Raw genomic sequence first — 24,544 nt, 5'->3', positions numbered from 1 at the left:
ACAAAATAATAAAATAGAGCGTTAAGATGGTGCGAAAAAGAGTGTCAATGTCACTCATCTTTTTATCAAGGTCAAATACTATTTTTGATCCTTTTAGTTTAAGAGAATTTCTAAGTTAGCCAAGTTTTGAAAGTTTCAATTAGGTCATTTTAGTTTGACAGGATTCTCAAGTTAGTCCTTTAAGTTTCAAAAGTTTCAAATAAGTCCTTTTAGTTGATAAACTATTTCACCGTTACCCCTGCTGTCAATCTCCGTTTAACTGATATTGATGTAATCGTTAAATTGTTGACTTGGATCAAAATGTTGTCTTTTGATTCAAGTCAACAACTTAACGACTACATCAGCATCAATTAATTATTAACTGACAGCAGGGGTAACGGTGAAATAGTTTATCAACTAAAAGAACCTATTTGAAACTTCTGAAACTTAAAGGACTAACTTGAGAATCCTGTCAAACTAAAATGACCTAATTAAAACTTTTAAAACTAAAGACTAACTTGTAAATTCTATCGAAGCTTGGTATTTGGCCTTTTATCAATAAACAATCTCGGCTACTCATAGTTGTTCAAAATGCAAAATTGCAATCGAGGCACAAATATTCCTTCACATTCCATGATTTGAGCTACAACTTTTTTCTTCCACCAACCATCCACTTCCACTCCAGCCTCTCCTCTTTTCACATCATCATAATATATTCTTAATTCATATTATTTTTTTAATAATAAAACATATTTTACTATTCAAACTTTTCCTGAATATAAGGATTTGATTACTCTGTTGTCTTGGTGCCAGAACACCAAAGGATACTACAAACAAACTGTCGTTTTAAATTGGTTACCTTTTCGTTTCAAACACTAGACCCCTCATTCTCTCTCTGATTTCAACGCACGTTCATCTCCTTCTTCTACTTTTCTCACACTTATACTTTCTTTCTTTTGGTCTTAAAGAACTGTGATTGAAAGAACCAATGGGGGGTTGTGCAACTAAACCAAAGGTTACGAAGGATGGGGGTGTTGATGTGAAGGCACCTGAACCTGAACCTGAACCAGAACAGGTTAAAGAAGACACTGTTGAAACCAAAGTGGAGGCAGAAAAACAAGAGCAATTGTTGCAGAGTGGTCTCAATCTTGACGTTAACGAAATTGTTGATGATGATCAAGCAAATAAACGACGTTCTCTAAGCTTGTTGTTCAACAAAGAGGTATGCATTCAATTTCAACATTTTTCTTGTTATCTTTTCGTTTGTTTAATAGTACTTTGTTTGTTCAAAATAGTATTTCTCTCTATTTTTTGTGTATGTTGGAAGCAAATTTTTATGCTGCATAGAGGAGGTCTATTTGATCACAAACTTTTTTTTTTCAGAGGCCCCCTTGATACAAACCTTAATGGCAAGTAAAAAGAATTTAAAATGAAAAAATACGAACAAAATAAAATAATTGCAACTCGTTTAAATGTATATGTGGATTGGTTATTTTAATAAGTAAAAATGTCCTAATGTATGTTTGGAGGAATTTTAGTGAAATTCTTTTATTCTATGAAGTTAGACTAACCCATCCAAATTGACATGGATAATCGAACATGAGATTTTGAGGAGGAGCACACTCCTATGTCCTAAGCCAACACGATCAAGCTAACTCAAATGGGTTATTTTAGTGAAATTCTTAAAATTGATCTTGGTAAAATAGTTTAAAGCAGGGGTTGTAATTAAGCACATTCCAAATTCTAAGAAGGGATGAGAGTTATTTGAGATCTATTTGATCACCCACTATGGGGTCACTTAAGTTATGTAGTAGAATGTCAATTCTTGGCTGCGAGGGCGAGTGTTAAGAGTCTTGTCTATTATATGATCACCCGATATGGGACCACTCATGTTTAGTAGATGCCAATGCTTAGGTGTGAGGGCGAGTTGATAAAATATAAGGTATGAAAATGAGTTTATATGGGAGAGACATCTCTCACTTTACAAACTAGTTTTGTGGAGACCAAATTGTGCGCGTAAGTTGAAGCTCATAGCATAGTATTATACACTCTCACTATTGATACGGTAGTCCAATCGGCATTAATCCATAAAAGTTACATTTCAACGCTCAATTTACGATTGTTTTCTCTTGTTTCGTCGAAACAAACTAATGAGGTAATTGTTTCCATGTTTAGTCGTAATGACTTTGAACCTTAAATATTGTGACTTCATATGTGATTGTAGTTTTGAAAGATTTTTAAGTATCGATCAACCATATAAAACACTTCCCTACTCTAGCAATTGTCTTAATTCCATGTTAACTTCACAAATTTACGTACCCAACAAAAGTTTACCTTGGTGAATTTTTTCTTTTGTTTTAGCGCAACTTACATTTTTGTGAGTGTGACACCATTTAGTTTCATAATCCTACAAGCAGTAGTAACAAAGCATAATAATTATATATAGTAGCATATGTTGTGAACTTTAATTATTTTGGCAAGGTTCTCCTAATTTGTTTTCGAAGATTCTCACAAACATTACATCATGCACTAAATGCATGGCAAACAAAGGTGCAACCCTTTTGGAGGCCCCTATTTGTTCAGATCCCACCCCCATTGATTTTGTTAACCGCTATCATTGTTCTCATGCTCTTGTTATGATTAACTAGTGTGCGTGTCCCACGGTTACAAACATCATGAATGATGGCAAAGTGCAAACAAAAGGTTAGAACTTAGAACAGTGTTTCTAGTGCACGTTTGAATATGACTATAAGAGGGGTGGTTCATTTTTCTCTCCCTTCTTAACAAATAAATAATGAAACTCTTCTATAATGCAATCCCCCAAGAAAACCACTTTTCTTGTCGTTATTATACTAATTGAATTAACTATAATCATATGAGCATTGTTATTTATCTAAAGAGTTTTTATCAAGAATTTATCAAGAAAAGGTCTCAACCAATTAAATTTGTTATTTTGCGGAAATCAAGGGAGGTAATGGTGTGTAATTAAGGAAAGGTGTTAGCAAATACACTGTCTTAAAATTTTCTTGATAAATTTTGTCACTGTATCTATCATTTCCCTAACAATATTCCTTTTATTTCCCAAATTTGGTAGTTGAAAAAGTTCGAATTGCTATGAGTTTGAGTTGACTGTGATGGAATTGAATCATTGACAAAGAAAAGGAGCTAAACATGAGTGATGAGTGGTAGGTAGTGGGTCTCATAAATTAAATGTAATGCATGGAGCTGCTCACTGATGGACTTTAGCAAGCCTAAGAAAAGATGCTAAGAGCAATAAGTTGCATGATTTGTTGATTTGGAGAGATAGTGAGAGGGCATAACTACAAGTTAAAGTGATGAGAAAATAATCAATTCAATTTTTTCTAACAAAAATTAAAACATTGGCGGACTTTTTGTACCCCTTTTTTGGACAACAGTTTTCATACGAACTTCTTGAAAATTTAGTAGACACAAGGGGTGCGAAAATCACTGCTTGATTAGGTAATGACAATTGCTCTTTTTTTTGTGGTGGCCGGGGTTTGAACCTCGTACCTTGTATGTATTATGCATTGTCCCTACCAACTGAGCTAAGTTCACGAGGACAGGTAATGACAATTGCTCTTTAAGCACTCAGAAAGCGTTCAAATCACTTTTTAAATTGGTTAAATCAATTTAAAAAATATCAAACGGTAACTAACTATTGTTCGGCAGGTGCATGTGAGCAATCGCTATGTGCCTATAGATCAACTGTCTTAGGTGATTACTGTCAATTGTCTTAGGTAACTACTGGTAGTAAGGAATATGGGCTGGGCCAGCATATTTATCCTACCATCTGGGCCTTGATGTCAGAATCTGATATTGGGACCAAACATTCCAATCTACTATCTCCACCCACCCCTAGAGGACAATAACCCATATCTGTTTACATTTTTTTTTTCTTTTTCTTTTCATAGCTACTTTTATATGCTTAGTTTTAATTTCATCTCTCTTCCTCTTTTATCACATTACTTGTTGCATTTTTCACTCTCTTTATCTTTTCTTTCTCATCCTCTCTTTTTGTTTGTAAGGTCAAATTTCGAGCTTATACTTATATCTTCTAAGTTCATTTTATTAAAATAGATATGGTTGGTCATAATATTTTCTCGTGAACTTTTATCAAATAATGGTTGAGCTTATAGGTTAGTATCATTGTTTAATATCCATTTTATAGTTCAACAACTAATTTTATTAAAAAAAAAAAAAATTTAATTTGCTAACTTATCGATTACAATTATTAGCTAGTTTATCCATGATCAATCAACTTACTAGTTTTTTTTTTTTTTTTTTTTTGAGCAAATCAACTTACTAGTTATCGGCTACTTTTTACCAACTAGTCTAACTTAATTGAGCTTATAAAGCTTATTCTATAATTACTTAGAAGTCAATTTTAAGGAATAAAATTTGACTAGAAAACGAAAATGAATTATTATTATTTTTAACAATGTTATTGATATGAAGTATCCATCGGCTTCGTCAATAATTAATCTTCATCAAAGAACTTGTCTGACCACCTTTAATGGGTTTCCTCTCGCAACTAAATTTTTTTCATTCAGAGGTTCAAACTCTTGTTTTAGGCATCTGATTGCAGTTTCAAACTCTTGATTTGATTTAGAGAGAAAATGAAATATCATTTAGCTTTTTGTTGATTTGACAAACAATTAACATTCCCACACGAATTATATCCATGTATGAATCTCATTTTAACTTCTTCTCTGATATTCTCTGTTGTCATAGAATGAAGATACAATTACAAAGGTTTCCACTCAAAATGAAAAAAACAAAGCTGAGGAAACTGTGAAAGAAGAAACATTAGAAACAGAGAAACCTTTGGAGGATGCTAAAAACATCGAGCCAACTTTGAAACATGAATCTCCAAAAACAGAGGAAAAACCAACTCAGGAAACTAAAAACAATGAACCATCTACAGAACAAGAATCTACAGTTATTAAGGTTGATGTTGAGGAAAAACCTTCATTGCAAAATCAAATCACTGATTCAGCTGCCGAAGAGATTGTGAAGACAGAAACACCAGAAGAAGCTAAGAAAACTTCACAAGAAACTAGTAAAATCAATGAACCAGCTGAAGAAACTGTTGTGAAACAAAACCAAAATGATATTGCACCTGAAGTAACTGTGGTGAAGACAGAAACACAAGAAGGTGAGAAAGCTTCAGAGGAAACAAAAAGCAATGAGTTGAATGAACCAATCAAACTAGAAAAATCATCTGAGACTATTCTCATTGAAAATGTTGTGGTTCCTCCACCTGCGGAGAAAGTGATTGAAGTGGTTTTAACAAATGCAGAATCTGTAGAGAACAAAATAGTGGAACCAACATCTAGCATAGAAGAGAAAAATCATGTTGATGTTGGGGTAGAGCATATATCCAAGGCTTCTGATGCTGACAGTGAAAAAGCTTCTATCTCTTAATCCAACGGTCTACAACCGGCTGCACCGTGTAGCTGCAAAGTCGTCGTCTGTGCTTGATTCTCTAGCTCATGAACCCCGAAAAATACTTGGGTGACATTAAGTCACCGTGACATTAAATCTGGGCCACGCAAAGGTGTTGTGTTGTGTGGCCCAGATGTGTTGTATGTGTTGTGTGGCTCAGATATTGTGTGGCAAGGTGTGTTGTGTGACCCAGATTTAATGTCACGGTGACATAATGTCACCCAAGTGCTTCCCCTCATGAACCTTACCAACCAAATATGCTGTGTGACATTTCTCAACTACAGTACCTTTTTCTTTATTATTACATTGTGTTATTCTTTTTTTTTTTTCCTCATCTATTATTATTATTTGAAGACGATTTTTTGTTCTTGTGGAATCATTATTATTTTTGTTTCCTGCTATTGCTGATCAGTATTAAAAGGAAAAAAAAATCACCAATGTAAATTGTAATTTTGATGTGGTTTGCATGTGAGAATATTCTAATGGATCCCAAACTACAAGTTTAAGAATGTTTCTCACATTACATTACATATGTATCAAGCTGAAAAATCTATTTGATTATGAAAGGTGAAATTTGTGTTAGCAGTTTTTTTTTCTTACAGTGTTGTGTAAGCATGATTTAATTATGCTTTATGATTTTATACGGGAGCAATGCTATATCTCTAGAAAAATAATATCAAGAATTCTTCAAGAATAAAGAATAGACAATCACAATGCACTATTTGCCACAATTCAAGGAGGTGTGGCTGAAAAATAGGAAGTGGACAAATAAATCATCCAATTAAAATTTACCAACTATTTCTTGAAAAATTCTTGAAGCTATTTTTCTTGAGAAGTAGCATTTTCCTTTATACGGTAACCATGTTGTGGAATGAAAAACGTGTTTGTCTTCGTATGATTAGTATTCATTTATAGTTTCAACATGTTCGTGTGAAATTTTGAGCACGATTGTTTTTTGTTCATGTTAAACATTGAAGCATCACAATTTACCTGACAACCATAAATATCAAACTTTAGATTTCATATTTTACACTATATGCAAAACAGTTATATGTTCCAATAAGGAGCCAATACATGATTTTTTTTTTAAAGGATTAAGTATATTTTTAGTTTCCAAATCATGGTCATATTAAGTTTTGGTGCCTAAAGTTTTAAGTATTTTTTCTTTTTCTTTCTTAAATTGTTCTTGGCTGCGTTTTTATCCAATAATATTTTAGTTTTACTCGAATAATTATTTTTTTTTGTTTAAATTCAAATCATACAAGATTATAATAGAATATAAATCATATGAGTGATTGAAGCTAAACAAGGATTATGAATGATTACAGTCCAAATCGTACAACTTGTCTTAGTATACTACTATTTCAGAAATCAGAACATTAAGGACTTTATTTCTTCTGTAATTGAAATAAAACCTTCCTATATTTCCTAGAACTAGAATATGAATGATAACAGTCCAAATAACAACAAAAACAAAAACCTATAGTACCCAATCAATGTTACAGGGTGAAAGATATAATTGACTTGTGTTTTGGGCCAAGAAGTTCCTTGGTGATATATTTGCATCGAAATTTACTATCCTTAGGAGCTACACGAGAGGCCAAACTCAATAAGGAAAAGAATATGACATATACAAATACTCCACAATGTGCTTATGAAAATCGCTGCGATGATAAAGTGTCGTAGGTAGTTTATGGTAGATTAATTAATGCATAAAAATCGTTCAAAACTTCAACAATAAACAAGGTTACCACATTTGAATAGAAATTTTAGGACATCTATATCCTTGTAGACGGGATAGTGACAATGTTGATTCAACAAAAACAAGAAAAAACATATATTTGTTTTAATTTTTTCTTTGTCAAACCAACATTGGTTGGACAATGTATGATGATGGGGTAATATCACAAATTTCTATTTCCAAAGAGCGACGTTAATCATTGTTGGAGTTTCGAACAACTTTTAAATATTAGTTCACCATATATATAAGTCACTTGTTATTTTCACTCAAACAGGAAGCTTGCTCTATGTCTACGGAAGCTTTTGGCATTTGCTCTCTACTCTTTCCCCACAGCACAAAGTACAGTCCTAGAACCAAACCGCAGCTACCTAAAAGGCTGCTCAAATAACACCAAAAACAATCACATAATTAATTAAACAATTTTTTTTTTTTTAAAAAAAAAAAGACAAAAATTAAAACTTCAAATCAAATAAAATATTTTATTAACTAACGAGTGAAATTACCTTCCCAAACTTAGTATCTCGCCAAGGAGAATTGTTGAGGAGAACATAGTCATGATGAGAGCTAATGGTGTTGACATGGCTAGAAACACTGGTCCCCTCTTCTCTATAACCCATGTTTGTAAGTAATATGTCACACCAGTCACCATTATTCCCTATCATCACAATAATTTAGTTGCTATGATCAGTCATGATTTGAGAGATAACAAAATATTATATATAGAAATAAATAATGAAGTTCATCAATTTTTTTTTTAAATAATTAAGATTGAGATTATTACACAATATAACACAGCGACGAGTCTGACATTCCAACCCAATTTCCATTGTTCAAAGTCTCTTTCTACAGCCAAGGCTACGACTAAAGACTGAATTGAGCTTAAGGAACATTGAAGAGTTGTGAGTAGCAGCTTTGAAGGGTACCCTTTTATGATAAAAGTCTGGTTGAGTAAAGAAAAGAATTAAAATGAGAAAAAGAATGTCAGTTAGTAATATTGATATTACTATAAGTTGGTGCCAATTAACTTGTTTATTAATCAGAAAAAATTAATTACTTGTAGTACAAGCCACATTCCCCAAAAGGTGTTGGAAAGAAGCATGAGGAAGCAACCCTTGATCCATGATGATCCAGATAGAACATGGCCCTGATGTTGTTGGGTTTTATGGTAATTCCCCAAAAAATGAAAATGGGACAAAAGTTCTAATTGAGGACCTTTGTAAAAAGCAAGGGTTGCTGCTCCACCCAAACATGCCACAACACCAGCCAACTTAGCTGCCCCAGCAGCTGTCTTTACTCTCAAAACTTCAATCCTGAAATACATACAAAAAAATTCTCAATTAAACATGTGGATCATACAATAATACACTTAATGCGAAAAAATATAATACACTTAATGAAATGTCACAGTTCATCCAAATATACACAAAGATTATATCAACACACGTGCCAAAATAATAAACATGGACCAGATAGCTTGATGTTTTTCGGTGAAAACAAACAAAACAAGGCACATTATTTGACAATTATTTTTCAGTGCATATTCTGCGGCTACAAAACCTTAATAGGTCGAATCAAAAAGTTATTAAAAAGGTTAAATGTATTTTCCAACTAGGAAACACCCATGCCCTTGTCACTTGTCAGAACAAACACATAAATAAGGGATCAGGCACCTTTTGCAGTCCGAAAATCAAACGATCGATCATCATCAATGTTAGCACAAACTTTGAATTTTAATTAGACTTCTGATTGTTATTATAAATATTCCTTCTGTCCCAAAATATAAACAAAAATTTATCAACAACTTCCAAGGACGTATCCGGGGAATACCTGGTTCGATTCGCAGGGGGAACAACGTTTGGCTAGTGTGCATGCCTCTACACATGAGCCGGATTAGTCGTCCACCTTTGGTGGGTTGGAAACCGGTGTGAAAGCCAAAAAAAAAATTGTCAACAAAAATTAATATATTTGGTTCAAAATTTGTACCAAATACATTAACTTATGTTGACTCGTTTTTTATTACATTTTGGAACGGATGAAGTAAAAAATTACTTCATTTATGAATTATTGAATAATTAATATATTTAGTCTATATTATGAATTAAATACATCGATTATTCAATAATTTTTTTGCAAGAAATTATTCAATAAATTTAAAAAGGACTATTTGTTTATAATATTGTTCAGATGATAATATAAATGAACATTTAATTTGTAGGTTTCGCCACCCCACCCACAATAGTGAGATGAAAAGTGATACTAATGTTTTTTGGAAAAGAGATAAAATAGGATACCCGTAAATGAGTCTCTGCACTTTGGTATTAGTCCCTGAGTTTTTAAATATTTTTTTTAAAAAAATTCAATGAAATTATTATGTTTTGTTCATTAATTTTATTGGAATAATCATAAAAAAAATCAAAAAAATATTTTAAAAAAATTGATTAAAGCTTAATAAAAGATTTGTTTGATTTTATTTTTAAAAAGAATTTTTTAAAAAAATTAAGCTTTAATCAATGTTTTTAAAAAGATTTTTTTTATGATTATTCTCAATAATAGTAATGAACAAAACAATAATAAAACATAATAATTTCATTGAATGTTTTATTTTTTAAAAAAAATAAAAAAATCAGGGACCAATACCAAAGTGTAGGGACTAATACCAAAAAATGTTGAAAATGTAGGGACTAATGATATTTTTAAGTTAAAAAATAATGAATAAAATAATAATTAAAATGTTGCCATGATTGGTCCACGTGGCACACCGTTAGTTTTGGTTTTTTTTTTAACAAATACTTAACAGAAGGACTAATGCCAAAAGTTTTATAAAGTGCAGAGACCAATGCCAAATAAAAAAAAGTGCAGGGACCAAAGCCAAAATTGAGTGAAAGTGCAGGGACTAAACACACATTTAAACCTTAATATATTTGGTCTATATTCCTAGATATATCAATTATTCAATAAATTTAAAAGTGACTTTTTGTTTATAATTCTGATTAGATGATATTATAAATGAACATTTAATTTGTAGGTTTCGCCACCCCACCCCCACAATAGTGAGATGAAAAGTGATACTAATGTTTTTTAGGAAAGAGATAAAATTGGATACCTGTAAATGATATGATACTACGATAGAAAAAGAAGATATAGATATATAGAAGAAAATTGATAGATAAAAGTGACATGACAGTGAAAGTGTGGAAAAATAATCACAAATCACAATCCTTTGAACTATACATGACTTTTATGTTATCTATATCTAAATACTGTTAAATTTTCCCCTTAACCAATATCTAATTTCAAAAGGGTCTATATAATCCAGAATTCTCAGCCTAGAGTTAAGTAAAATGTGCATAAATTTGGTTTCAATTATGATTTTCATTCAGATTTTCTCAAGTGATTTGTTGCAACCGAATATCTTTAACCAAGTCTAATCTTAGATTGTTCGCTTTAATGATGATGAAACTAAAGGCATCCTTAAGGATCCAGCAATTTTCTTGCAACCACCTCATCTACGGCAACATAAGTTAAATTTACACAAATGTCCAAGAAATTAATTAAGAGAGAAAATAATTAAGTGGAATTTATATTAAAATTATGATTTATTTTAAAAACATGCTGAATGTAAAAAGAATTCTTGCAGTGAATCTAGATTTTAATTAAATTTATATTCTTGAGATACCGGTAATTACTTAGCATACATATATAAATTAAAATGGTATGCGGTAAAACAATGAGAATCCACTCACTTGCCATGTAACCTCAATTTTGTATGGTTATGCAACATGGAAAGATGGTAGCCTCTCATTGAAAGTCAGTTTAAAATAGTTTTACACGGACATTTTTTTTTTTAAGAAAGCTTTACATCGACAATGTACAACCATTAAATTCATTAAGATATTGTATCACGATTTAATTTAATTGAATGTATTTGTAAAAAAAATACATTGTGTATAACAATTATGATGCATTTGTCTTTGCTTTTTCTAGGAAAAAAATATCTATCACTATGGTTTATTTTAATAGTGTTTGTTTAGGATTTTAAAAATCGTTTTGACTCTAAATTGAAAAACTATTAGGATTAACTTTTCTTAAAATCTATATTTTTTTTTTCTTTCAAAAAACAAGGAGTAAGGCATGAACAAGTTAAAATTCCTTTTGCAAAAAAGTGATTTTTATGGTTAATTACCAAAACAAAAATAGCTTTAGATTTTTTCTAACACAAAATCTACTTTCTACTTTTTTTTTAAAAAAAAAAAAAAAATTGTAACAAACACACCCTTAATTTCTTGAAACTATATGCAATGTTTAAAGGTGGAATTAATTTATAAGCTGCAAAACCCTTATGTAAAATAAACAAATTAAAAAATAAAAAAAACTTCAAAATTTCGGCTATCTAGTGATAGAAAAATTAAAAAAGGTGGAATTCTAGTCAGTTGGCTATAAAAAAAAATAGAGAAATTAAAAATTAATAAGCTCTATATAGCAAGGTAAGTACCTGAGTATGAGTGCCAAGAAGAAGGTAATAACTGGGAGACAGTTAGCAGTGGCAGCGGCCAAAGTTGCAGAAGTGTTTATTAGAGCAATACCATATATGTCCAAACTCGATGTGATCCTGATCATAGATCAACAAATTTCATTATATTATATAAATTTTGTTTTGGTGTGTAAAAGAAACGTGGTAAACACCGTTGAGACTCTCACATATAACTGCAAGGTTCAAGTTCGAACCCGAGCAAAGATGTTCAACCTAATCACCAACACATATATGCACTTTAATTTTGATGAATTAATCTAGCTAATTTGGCCATACATAACATACCCAATGAAAGAAATGAAGAAGATTTTGCAAAACGTGGTGAATGGCAGAGGTGGTGCACTTTTCCTGTGTCCAAATATATGGTATATAGCTTTCAGTAATCAAAGGGAAATTAAAGGAACGAATAAATTGAAGATTATTAGGTATTCATACCATTCAAAGAAGAGAGCAAAAGGTATTAGGAAAAGAGTGGCTGCAGACTGTCTGTAGAAGACAAAGACGAAATTGTTCATGCCATGGTCGAATGCAGCTTTTGACAGAAGAAACATACCAGCATATATGGCTTGTATGATTACCACAACCAAATATGGATTGTTTCTTTTCATCTTATTAGCTAATTTGCTTATATGATCAATTACCTAAATTATATATAAAAGGTGTGTGATCTTTAGCTGGTGAGTGGTGAAATCAATTACTAATATGATGAGATATTGATAACAAAGGTTCTTCTAGTGAGTGAGTAGTAACACATTGATAATTGGCTCACCAAGTGTGCTATATATATAATGTGGACGTGTGTGGTGAAGATGCTACTTTACTTTATTATTATACATGTTAGGACTTAGGGGACCACACCTCTACGTTGTTTTGACGTGCTAATCTAATTAATCTCATGCATTCAATTATGTACATGGATGGCTTTGTTGTATCATTCATGGCCCATTTTTTTGTTTATATGACTCACGTGTCTTTTTATCATTCTATTGTTAAATCTATGAGCAAAAGGTCAAACATATAAAAATAATCATATGCTGAAATTCTTACAAAATTTTGAGGTCTCGGATTTGAACATGAATGAAGACGTCCAGGTTAAATAATATTGGTATTGACAGCTGAGCTAAAACATACTATCGTTAATAAATTTATGTCAAATACATTTCATATTTTACTTATATTTAAGACAAGCAATTCAGATAGTTAGATCTTTGATCAGATTTATTGGTTCACAAAACGTTAAGATATTCTATACTGCATATTACTCCCTCCGTCCCGTTTTATCTGAGCCAGTTTGGTTTTTCACACAGATTAAGAAAAATGTATAAATAAAGGGGAAAGTGGAATATATTGTATTGGGAATGATGAAAGTAGTATTAATTAGAGTTATATTGTATTGGGAATTATGAAAGTTGTATTGAAAATTGAAATGACTCAGTTATTTTGGAACACTTTTTTTAGAAAATGGGTCAGATATTCCGAGACGGAGGGAGTAGTAGAAGGCTTGAATTTTGCACCATCTAATTTGTCTACTTATGATCCCTTAACAGCTAGCAGAAAATACAATTCAGTGTGCCGACGTCTTATGATATTGGAGAACAACGACTCAGCAATTGAATCAATTAGGCTGTTACATTTGTTACACTCCCTCTGTTTCACTGTGAATAAATTGTACGGTTGTTGTGTCTGCCAGATTACTAGAATGATTGTCACAGCTTTTTTTCTTTAAAAAAACACTTTCAATAAATGAGTTTCACATGTTTATTATACAACTTTTTTAATACTAATAAGATAAGAATATGAAAACAATATATATATATATATATATATATATATATATATATATATATATATATATATATATATATATATAAATGATTTCAAATCAAATGAAAAGTTGTTTTTAATAGCTTCTCCCTCGTGTGTAAATTTAATTCTTGGAAATGAATAATTTTTCGGAATAATTTTTATAAACTTGTACTGAACTTGAAAGTGTCATATTTTTAGAAAATATTTATTCTCTTAAAACAATCACACTCACTTTTTTGAAACTTGTGATAACCTTAAGTGTGTGTTTGGTTCAGCTTTGAATATAATTGATTCTGATAGAATTGATTCTGACAGAATTGATTCTGAGAGAATTGATTTATGTTTGGATACAATTATGTAGAATTGATTAAACAAACTGAATGTTGTTTGGATGATTTTGATCAAAATTGCTTTTGAATGTATAATTACTAAAATAGACATAGAATTTAGACATAGTTGAATGTGTATGTAGATCAAAACTAAATGTAGATATATTATTTAATTTAAATAAATAAATTTTCTATATATTAATTTAAAAAATAATAAATACGATCATTAAACAAATTTATTTACAAAATATTTGTTCATATATTTTATATTTTTTTACAAAAATATTTGTTCATATATTTTATATTTTTTGATAACATATATTTAAGTTAAACCATACTAGAGTTTGTTGCCAAAAATAATAAAGTTTTTTGATTACCACTTTCAAAAAAAAAGTTTTGAAAAAATTCGTTAATTTTTTTGATTACCACTTTCAAAAAAAAAGTTTTTTGATTACTATAAACTTTTTTTTAAGTTACAAAAATAATAAAGTTTTTTTAAGTTACAAAAATATTCGTTAACTTTTTTTTAAGTTTCAAAAATAATAAAGTTTTTTTAAGTTACAAAAATATTCGTTAATTTTTTTGATTACCACTTTCAAAAAAAAAGTTTTTTGATTACCATAAACTTTTTTTTTCTTGTAAAAAAAAAGTTTTTTGATTAAATTTGGTTCATCAAATTAAATTACAAACAAAAAGAAGGAGAATTGATAAAGGGCAATAAAGGAAAATAATAGGTTGTAATAATAAAATATAAAATTTATTGGAGAATTGATTCTAGAAAAGCTAGAAGCTAGGATTTGTAGCTTCAAGGATAATTGATTTTTGGGGATAGAAGCAATTTTGAAAAGTCAAACCAAACACCATTGAAAATCCAGTTTTTCACTTTTTAGGCTCTAGAATTGCTTCTGGTGTTGGAATAAGCTGAACCAAACAGGCTCTAAAACAAACACTAAACACCCCTATATTAGTTTATAGACATATTTGTGTACAAATAACCTAATGATATAAACTTATGGTCAAATGCATCTAAAGGTCCTTTAAGTTTTTCGTTTTTCCCAAAGTGATCCTTTAAGTTTCAAAAGTCCCAAACAAGTCTTTTAAGTTTCAAAAGTCTCAAACAAGTCCTTTTAGTTTTTGAATCGTTTCAAACAAGTCATTTTAGAGGATGATGGTGATGATTCAGATGATAGCAACAAAGAGCATTATCCACCATTTGCCACACCTAAAAAGATGACTAGTTTTAAGTGGGTGTTAGGAGCCAGATTTGGTACCAAAGATGAGTTCAAGGAAGCAATTACCAACTATGCTATCTACAATAGGACTTGTTTGAAACGATTCAAAAACTAAAAGGACTTGTTTGGGATTTTTGAAATTTAAAGGACCACTTTGGGAAAAAAGAAAAACTTAAAGGACATTTAGATGCATTTGACCAAAAACCTAAACTTATTCAACGTTTCTTAGTTCACGAACTTAGTTATATGCACGTAGCACCTTGGACAGTAGAAACTCTTTAAATTAATACTCGGTAAATTAATAAACTCTCTAAAATAATAAATTTGTCCGGTCCCGACTTGGGCCAATGTAAAAAATTGAAAAACTCGATAAAATAATAGATAATAATTTTTCGGGAGATCCCTTTATAATTTTCGGTCCCAAGAAAATCATAAATTAATAATTCATAGAAATTGAAAAAAAAATACATTGAACACATTTGTTCCTCTTGTTTACATTTACTGTAACTCAAAAGTCATTATTGATTTCCAATGCATATGAACACGGTAGTTACTAATTTACATTGAGTCTCAAGGTTCGCTGCAACGTAATTCTAAGAGGCATAGACTAATTTGCCTTTTTATTTGGTATGTACAGTATAATTACTTAAAAACTCTTTAAATTAATAATTATTAATTTATCGATAAATTAATAACTTTCTAAATTAATAAATTTCTCCGGTCCTTACATTATTAATTTATAGAGTTTTAACTAGGACAATCAAGTTATTGCGGGAAGTGTTTTTTCTCGTAAAACGATGTTACCTTATCATAAGAGCAATGGACTAATAATGACTTTCTATTAATTTATGAAAAGTTTACGAATACCCCCCACAAAGGCACTAAACCCATTTTGATGCATGTGGTTATCAATTTTATATGATCCTCATCGTGTGACATTAGTTCACACAAGAAAAAAAGAGAAAAACAAAACAAAAAAGAAGTTGTGGCTTCTTTCTTGGTTCCATTTTGCAATGAGTCTAATTTATTTGAGTGTGCTTTCAGTCTTTTTCATCCGATTATGAAATAGATTTGGACTCAGCAGAAAAGCATAGAGATAGTGATACATCATGATTGCGTATAGTTGCTTTCCATGCATATATATTAAGATATATAGGTTGATTACTACTATTATATTAGGGAAATTTTCATGGAGAAAACACTGCAATTAAAGTACGTTTTTTATAATGTAGAGGACCATATCCATTTCCGTCCATGGAAAGTGAAAGTAGGAAAATTCGCTAGAAAGCAAATTCATGGTTTCAACTTCAAGTTTTCGGCTTTTTTAGTTGCTAAGTACCGTGCAATTTATAACCACGACTAAATCTAATCTCATATTATTCCGACCAACAAAATACACATATATTTTGCGTGCATTTTGGATGTTAGCAATAATCTATTCCAACCTTCTAGATTGCAACGTTAATTTTTCTTTTTCTCCTTATTCCTTTAATTTGCTAAGTAATTAAAAATATCCAGAAACAAGTAGTGGTTGAACTTAAGTGGTAAACAAGTTTGCTTAGGCTAAGAATAAATTGTTTGGGAAGAACTTGAGTTTGAATTCTCACTAAAATAATCATTGGTAAGACCTTTTTTATCTTCTGCTTGAACACGAGATTATCATGCACCCTTTCCATAAAAATTGGAGGTAAGACCCCAAAAAAAGTGAGCATGTGTAAACACACTCATATGTATAATTTGTGTAGATAATCATTGTGTTAAATATGTGGTCACAATTTCAGTAAAAAAAAATAAAAAAATAGCATGTATGTAAGTATAAGGCGTAGCTAGCTCAATTGGTTTAGTTAGCTATGGCTTATAAGGAGTTTGAGGAGGAGATCCAGAGTTCAAATCATAGATACTATACTAATACTAATAATTAATAAAAAAAATATTTGTTCATAAAAAATAATAGGTCAAATACCACTTTTGGTCCTTTTAGTTTGACAGAATTCTCAAGTTAATCCTTTAAGTTTCGAAAGTTTCAATTAAGTCCTTTTAGTTTGACAAAATTCCCAAGTTAGTCCTTTAAGTTTCAAAAGTTTCAAATAGGTCATTTTAGTTTGACGAAATTCCTAAGTTAGCCCTTTAAAGGACTAACTTGGGACCCAAATAGGTCCGTTTAGTTTGAAACTTAAAGGACTAACTTGGGAATTTCGTCAAACTAAAATGACCTATTTGAAACTTTTGAAACTTAAAGGACTAACTTGAGAATTCTGTACAAATAAAAGGACCAAATTGAAACTTTTGAAACTTAAAGGACTAACTTGGGAATTCTGTCAAACTAAAAGGACCAAAAGTGGTATTTAATACTACTCCCTCCGTTTCAAAATACATGTCCAATTTTTGCAATGTGCACTATTCACTTGACTTACATTGACCATACTTTTTTACTAATGTATAAATACAAATATTAGCATGTACGATGTTGTTTGATTTTTCTCGACAAATATTTTCAAAATATTAAATTTTTATAATTTTTTACTTTAAATAATTAAAGATATTAACTGTCAAAATTGTGCATTGGCGTATGTGAAGTGGTTGATTTGGACATGTATTTTGAAACGGAGGGAGTATTAGTTAGTAATAATTGGTACCTATAGAAAATCATGTTCAAAGATGTCTTCTCTTTAAATAAATATTGACTATTCTTTGACTCTCAAGCATTGAGATTCACACAAAATGTATTAATTTGTGCAATAAAAAATTGAAGAAAAAAGTGACAATTACACTATAATTCATTTCATCAGTATATAGCTATATACATATACTTACTAAATAACTCTCTTTCTTTTTTTAGGTTGAATGATTGGTAAACTGTTGATTGAAAGAAAACTTGGGATTCCTATGTTTTCCTCAATCATATCACTCTTTGCTTTTAGCAAATAAAGATACATTTATATGAAAAATATCTTTAGTAGTTGAAAGAATGCATTATATAAAGGCAAGTCAATATCTATCGACTATTGTTAATTATAAGCCACTAGCATTCTTAAAAACAATAGATGTTATATATCATCACTAGTTAAGAGCTTAATTGAAGATGGAGAAGTCCTTTTCTATGTATAATGAAAAATGCATTCATATAGTAACATTAATAATTAGTTTATGACACATGCATGCATGTGGCCTTCTCCACGTTTGTCTTCTCTAAACTGCTTATGTTTTATGAGCTGATTGTTAACTTTGTTAAGTTTTCATGGCCCTACGGTCAATATCTTATGGAAAGCAAAGACACATTCAAGAAAAGAAGAAGTCCAATTATTATGTTAAATTGTTTGTCACCCTGTTAACATCAAAATGTAAGATCTCACCACAACCACCAAAATGAACGTGATTTCAAAAGCAATTATACTTCAATTAGGCGTTTCAATCGACAATTGAGACCAGTTAAACCACAATTGTTTATTGTAGAGTTTGCCCACTACCACTACTCGTATTTATTTTAATCTAGTTATTTAGCAATAACTAGTATGCTTTTTTTAAGACAACTATGATTGGTACTTGATATTAAGTAACTATAGTCCAATTTCCTATCCTCACTTTGGACTTTGGAAAATATGATATTTTATGGCAGGTTTGTAGTTTCTACTTTGGATATATCGCTCCAATTTCATATCCTCACTTTTAGTAACCTACGTGGCTTAGGACAGGAGCGGTGACTTGCTCTGCACCCTTACGAAACTTAAATGTTAAGGATTAAGGACTTTCGATACTGATTATCAAGTGAAGGATTGAGAGTGGAAAGAAGAGAAATTAGGGATTGTTTGGTGAGAAGTGAGAAATTGACGATAATTTTTTGGTCCCAAATTATAACTATCTTATTTTCAAGAGAAAGAAAATGGTAGAAATTACACTAGAAGCTAATTTCTTGTAATGAAAATTATTCATGATGCAAAGATAATAAGAAGAGGTACAAAAATGCGTAAGTTGTACATATTGGATGGTTCTATTATTATTTATTATTATCTAGTTAAAATTTGCATGGTAGATGTAAGCAATGTGATTTTGGGTTACGACATCATACTTACTCTAAAACCCAGTTAGGTCAAGCAATTGGCTTAGCCCTAATTCTATGCTAATTTCCCTCCAAAGTACTTAACCAAAGAGTGCTTTGCAAGCTAATGGTGACTCATTAATTGCTTGCTATCAGTCTTCATTAATTACAGATTTCAAATTTAAAATCTCCCACCCAAAGTAAGTTATCTCATTGCAAATGACAAACAATAATGACTCTCACCTAACCATCCTCTCTCTCTACCTATACGATTCTGCTTCATCTCTCCCCATTTTCTCTCACACACATACTCCCAATACCATGGCTACTTCTTCTCTCTTTCACCACAAAAGCCTCCCTCACGAGTCACTGTCTCCGATCTCTTTCCTCCATCTACCAAACTCTGATAGCTCTCTCTATCCCTTTTCTCACGCCACCGGAACCCAAGCGGAGCTCAGCCGTATCACCACCGTTAATCCTCAACCTCATATGGTCAAGCCCTGTCAATCCTCTCTTCTACATCACTCTTCCGCCTTCTTTTTTCACTTTCAGTCACCAATAATCAAAATCATTACATCACTTTCGATTTCATAATGTTGTTCATTGTTCTTTCACTTCAGTTGTTGTTCTTTACAAAACACATTAAATTGTTTGAGGATTGAATTACATTGAGTTTTTTACTTTCAGTTTTTGATATTTGAAAACACATTTATATATTTACATGTTTCCCGACTACATGATGCAATGATTTTGATTTGACAAGGTCAGATCTACAGTTTTTACCTTTTGAGGTATTGTAAATCAACCTTCTATATAACTCTCCAACTTTAACTCAAATTTGTTTTACGTGATTAACATTGTAAGGGTTTCTTTTTTGTTGTGTTTTTTTTGTAGGTTTCTTTTGGTTGATGTTTGGTGTTGAGTGTAAAAGAGAAGAAATTATTACTCTAAGTTATTTGCATCAAAGGAATGATTTGGTACTTTAAAAGGAGAGGTAATGTTTGTTTATTTAGAAGTTATTGGACAAAATCTTCGATTATTTAGTGGTGTATTGTTATCTTTCTTAAATTGGTGATTTACATGGTTTAATATTTTTTCGTCCTTTATGACTATAGTGCAGTATTTTGGACTTTGGTTCATTATCTTTGACATATTCATTGGCATTGAGATGATAAACTTACATCATAAATAACATAAAGTTGCTCATGTACTCCCTAGAAAAGGGTTGATGCGTGATGTATCTTTCGGTCTCTTTTGATAATTTGAAAGTTTTTTTTTTTTATCTCTTTTACCACATGTTTTGTAATTATGTACACAAATTGGGGTTTAACTGTGCATAAAAGTTACTGATGTATGATGTATCTTTCTTTCTTACTCTTTTTTAAAAAATATTCAGAGGCTAATTGTGGTTCATTTGTTTTCGTGTTTATACATCAACACATGCCTGGTCCATTTGTTTTCATTGCTTTTAGGAGGGAGAGCAAACATTGACCCCCTAGATAGAAATAGAATAAGTATTAGCAAGGTTCAAAGTTCATGTTAATAGGACTAATTGGTCCATTTTGCATATTTGAGTATGGTAATGTTGTAAAGTTGACTTAGTTTGTAGTCTTTGTGCTTGCTTTCGCCTCTCAATTTTAATATCACAACATACAGTTGGCCACTCAACATTAGTCCATTTTGCAATTTTAATTTTCAAGCATTTTATTTGTGTATGTCTGTATGATTGCATATATAGTTGTAAAATTATGTATTGGTTTTCCTTTTTTTTTTAATTTACTTTGTATGTGTTTATATATATTTGAGTCATTGATCTCACTTTTATCCTCTATCTTGAATCGTTTCAGTGCAATGGAAGTTTACAAGCATTCAAATTCAGATGGGCTTTGTAAGGCTTTGAATCGTTTGTGAGTGACTTTTTCTTTGTGGCTGTCAGTGTATGTTGTTATGCTGTGCAGTGTGGTTTTATTCATGTAATTTTTTTTCCTGTGCTGCTACTTCAATTTCAAGTCTGCCGTTGGTGTTTCTGTTTAGCCGTTTTGTGTGATAGACTTTGTTCATTCAATTTTTCTATTTGCCTAATCATTGTTGCATGCTTGAATCCATGACCTTCTTCTTTAGGGACCGTTTGTTTTATTTTGATTCACATCATCTTAAAATTACTCTTTAGGGACCATTTGTTTTACCTTTTTATGGATTTCCATTTGCGAGAATTTAATCCCCTGGGTTGGGTTTTTTTGCTGATTATTTTCCCTGGATTATGTGATTAACGGAGGTTAAACCTGAAAGGAGAATGACAAGGTCCTTATACATTACTTTCCTTTTCTTCCTTGACTTTAGATGTTCCTGAATGTGATTGTTACTTGATTATATTGCTATAAATCTTAGGCATTTAAAATTAAAATTATGTAGGTCTATATAGAATCATCCCCAAAGTTAGTCTAACACAAGTGTTGTTGTCTTTTTAAATTCTAATAATTTATAGGTTGGTACAATGTTTGTAACCATAATAAGGTTGAATTTAAGGTATGTTTTGTTGTTTTTTGGGCTGGCTATGTTTTCTGCTTATATATTTTCTGAAATACTTGAGTTTACAAACAATGCTCAATGATTTCTTTCTGCTAATCTAGGACCAGAAAGAACTTTTACTCATATATCCAATTATATCCAATTGTACTAAATAATAGTAAACTGTTATTGCCACAACAGTTCAATCCATCACTAAACCAAAATGAATCACTGTCTGTTCATTAATTAGGGAATTTGCTTACTATAAGTGGCAACACTAATTTTCTTTCACGTGCAATTTCTGTTTAATGTTGTTTGCATTCATTCAATATGATATAAAATTTAAGGCACTTCAATAATATCTTAAATTTGAGCAGCTACAATGATATGGAGGTCAATTTCAAGGTTTTTTATTTTATTTTTTCAGCTGCAGGTAAAGATTGGTTTCGTAGGAACTTCATTGAAGAGAAACTTTATTATTGATATCAATTTGTATATTTTTGTTTGGTTTGTAACCAAATATTGATTGGTGTTGTGGTTACGACATACAATATCAAACTCTCAATGTAGTCTAAACTTTTATTAATATAATAACTTCATGAGTATTGGTGCTTACAACAATGCCACATGCTTCTAATTTTTTCATGACGCTAAAATAACTTCATGAGTATTGGTGGGCATGGCAAGCAACATGAAATTGTTTGAATAATGATATTATGATGATACCAAAATCTCTTTGTGATATTGCGTCATTTTATTTCTATTCAATTGTATAATGATATTGTTTGACAATATTCACGTTTTCCCTACCAAATATGATTGCTAAGTAGACAAAGATCATTATTAAGAAAAGGTCACGTCTGGAAGTAATATGGGCAAGAAAGTTTGCATACCAAAATTATCTCTTACACCTTCTGATGTAAGGATAACTTTCAAATTTCAATGGAGACCGTTTTCGATAACTATTTGTTTCGCAATGACTATCAACAAAAGTCAATGACAGTCTCTTAAGAAAGTTGGCATATATTTTCCAAGTCCTGTGTTTTCACATGGTCAGTTATATGTTGCAATTTCAAAGGGTGCCTCCAGTGATGGATTGAAGATGCTTATATCGGATGAAAACGATCGAGATACCAATATGACTTCAATTGTAGTATACCGAGAAGTATTTGGTAATGTAAGATAAGTTGTGCTAAAAATCAACTATGTTTGTAAGCTATTTAGACGTGTTGCATTCCAATGGTAGCAACAAACTATATTACTAAACTCACCATTGTACGACTAATATTTATCGTGATTGGAATTTTATAAAATATTACTTACATTCGTTCAGTTATAAACAACTGATTTATTAACATAGAAAGGGAATAATAGTCGTAACTTAAACGCGCAAGTGTAAGCTAGTAAGACCCGTGCGAAGCACGGGTCGATGGTCTAGTGTTACTAACGTGAGTTTAGTTGGACTAGTTAATCAAGGTTTGTTATGTAATGGAACTAAAAAGAAAATATTGAGAACTGGCAATGGTTTGAAGTGTATTTCAAAGCAGTTTCATTCTGTTTGTAGCAAACAAGCTTTGAAGAGACATAATGGATGTGTGTGTTTACAAGTTGAATTGCCCAATGGTTTTTGAGGTGAAGGTTTGGCGGAAAAAACTCAGTTTGAGGTGGAAATGGCTTAGTGTGGACCTTCAAGATGACTAAAAGGAACATTTTGGGGGTTGAAGTGGTAATGGTTCAATTTGTGGATATAACTAAAAAGCTTGGTGTGGTTTGATGCAATGATAATTATAAATGGCTTGTGGAGAAGGATCATACTTAGAAATATGTGGGGCTACCAAGGGTTATGCTTGGATCAAGGTTCAAGCGAGGCTTGGACTTGATCAGTTCTCGCAAAGAGTAATTTCAGGATGGATATAGCATAAAAGTTTTTTATGGTTAAATTGATATCGCCGCTCATTTGAAGTCAAGGTAGAGAATTATGGACAAATTACCTTAAAATCAGTGTCTCAGTAGATTGTGGAGTTACTCTCCCCTATACGTAGATCAAATTGGGAGAAACTATGTAAGCAATCTTGCTTTTTTTTTCCTCTTCTCTTTTATATTTTGGATTGATTGTGTAAATTTGCTCTAAACATAAGTTCTATTTTTTTTTATTTGTCGACGATTATACTGCTTAGTTTTGTTATCGTCATTATTTGTTCCATTTTCTTGTGCAAAACAATATGTTCCGAATTTTTCAAAATATCAACAAAAAAACATGGATTTTCAATTTTTAAGTTAATTGAAAAATTAAAGACAAAATATTTTTTTGGAGAATCCTCACTCTTGTTTTGATTTTTAATTCAAGATATGTGATTAGTTAGTTAGTGAGATAATAGTAGTTGGTACTTAACTGGTGCCTACATATAGATGTCTTAGAAAATTAACTTTTACTCATTTGTAATATTCTACTTTGATTAATATAAAGTGTTTGAAGCTTTTATCTCATTTTTTTTATGATTGTCATGTTTCATAATTTTTTTAAGAAATGAAAAAAATTTGAGTTTTTACGAGAGGTTGCATGTAGAAATAATTGTTTTTATAGGGGGGTATATATAGCATAAATCGCAAGGAGAGCCTAACTATTTATAAGTCTTCAGCAGCCCTTCATCCTTTTTATTTTACAACTTAGCAGCATTTCACTTTTACAGCTCAATGCTTTCACTTTCACACCCCCCTCCCCCGTCCCAACATTGGCTAAAACGTTAAACTTAGGATTGAAACGTAAAACGCAGAAGCAACACATAAAAATAAAAATCTCTACTCCTTTCCTGAGACTAATTTTTTTTTTTATTTTTGAGGATATTTTTTGGTGTTTCAATTTTTTTCTTTTGTTATTTTTTTTATTAATAATCTATAGGACAAAGTGTATCCCAC

At 30.9% G+C, this 24,544-nt stretch overlaps 2 protein-coding genes and 1 long non-coding RNA gene across 4 annotated transcripts; 2 read left to right on the top strand and 1 right to left on the bottom strand.

Moving 5' to 3' along the window:
• Positions 1-785: 785 nt before the first annotated feature.
• LOC146933839 (uncharacterized) lies at positions 786-6,030 on the top strand. The gene is made up of 2 exons (XM_085705624.1): positions 786-1,201; positions 4,732-6,030. Exons 1-2 carry the CDS (start codon positions 968-970, stop codon positions 5,422-5,424), a joined length of 927 nt encoding a protein of 308 aa, XP_085561750.1. The 5' UTR covers positions 786-967; the 3' UTR covers positions 5,425-6,030.
• A 1,145-nt stretch (positions 6,031-7,175) lies between these two features.
• On the bottom strand, positions 7,176-12,479 carry LOC146933838 (WAT1-related protein At5g64700-like). The gene is made up of 7 exons (XM_085705629.1): positions 12,153-12,479; positions 12,003-12,065; positions 11,679-11,795; positions 8,241-8,496; positions 7,968-8,126; positions 7,690-7,841; positions 7,176-7,562 (listed from the first exon to the last, which is right to left on the bottom strand). The coding sequence occupies exons 1-7, from the start codon at positions 12,323-12,325 to the stop codon at positions 7,436-7,438; spliced, it is 1,047 nt and encodes a 348-aa protein (XP_085561755.1). The 5' UTR covers positions 12,326-12,479; the 3' UTR covers positions 7,176-7,435.
• A 6,670-nt stretch (positions 12,480-19,149) lies between these two features.
• LOC146933837 (uncharacterized) lies at positions 19,150-22,409 on the top strand. Of its 2 annotated transcripts, XR_015007579.1 has the most exons (3): positions 19,150-19,911; positions 20,015-20,114; positions 20,968-22,409. It is a non-coding gene; the product is annotated as an uncharacterized LOC146933837 (long non-coding RNA). The 2 variants fall into 2 exon arrangements; XR_015007578.1 differs by lacking the exon at positions 20,968-22,409 and having other exon boundaries at positions 20,015-20,788.
• Positions 22,410-24,544: the final 2,135 nt, after the last annotated feature.

This window comes from Medicago sativa, chromosome 4, assembly GCF_051527215.1.
Source record: "Medicago sativa cultivar Bolivia chromosome 4, Bolivia_mono, whole genome shotgun sequence".
Classification (NCBI taxonomy): domain Eukaryota; kingdom Viridiplantae; phylum Streptophyta; class Magnoliopsida; order Fabales; family Fabaceae; genus Medicago; species Medicago sativa.
This window is presented reverse-complemented; position numbering and strand designations above follow the sequence as displayed.

Coding starts and splice junctions, on each gene's coding strand:
- LOC146933839 (XM_085705624.1), top strand. CDS start 968: ATGGGGGGTTGTGCAACTAAACCAAAGGTTACGAAGGATGGGGGTGTT. Junction 1,202..4,731: donor GCTTGTTGTTCAACAAAGAG/GTATGCATTCAA, acceptor CTGTTGTCATAG/AATGAAGATACAATTACAAA.
- LOC146933838 (XM_085705629.1), bottom strand. CDS start 12,325: ATGAAAAGAAACAATCCATATTTGGTTGTGGTAATCATACAAGCCATA. Junction 11,796..12,002: donor TTCTTCATTTCTTTCATTGG/GTATGTTATGTA, acceptor ATCTATGATCAG/GATCACATCGAGTTTGGACA. Junction 7,563..7,689: donor GAGATACTAAGTTTGGGAAG/GTAATTTCACTC, acceptor TTATTTGAGCAG/CCTTTTAGGTAGCTGCGGTT.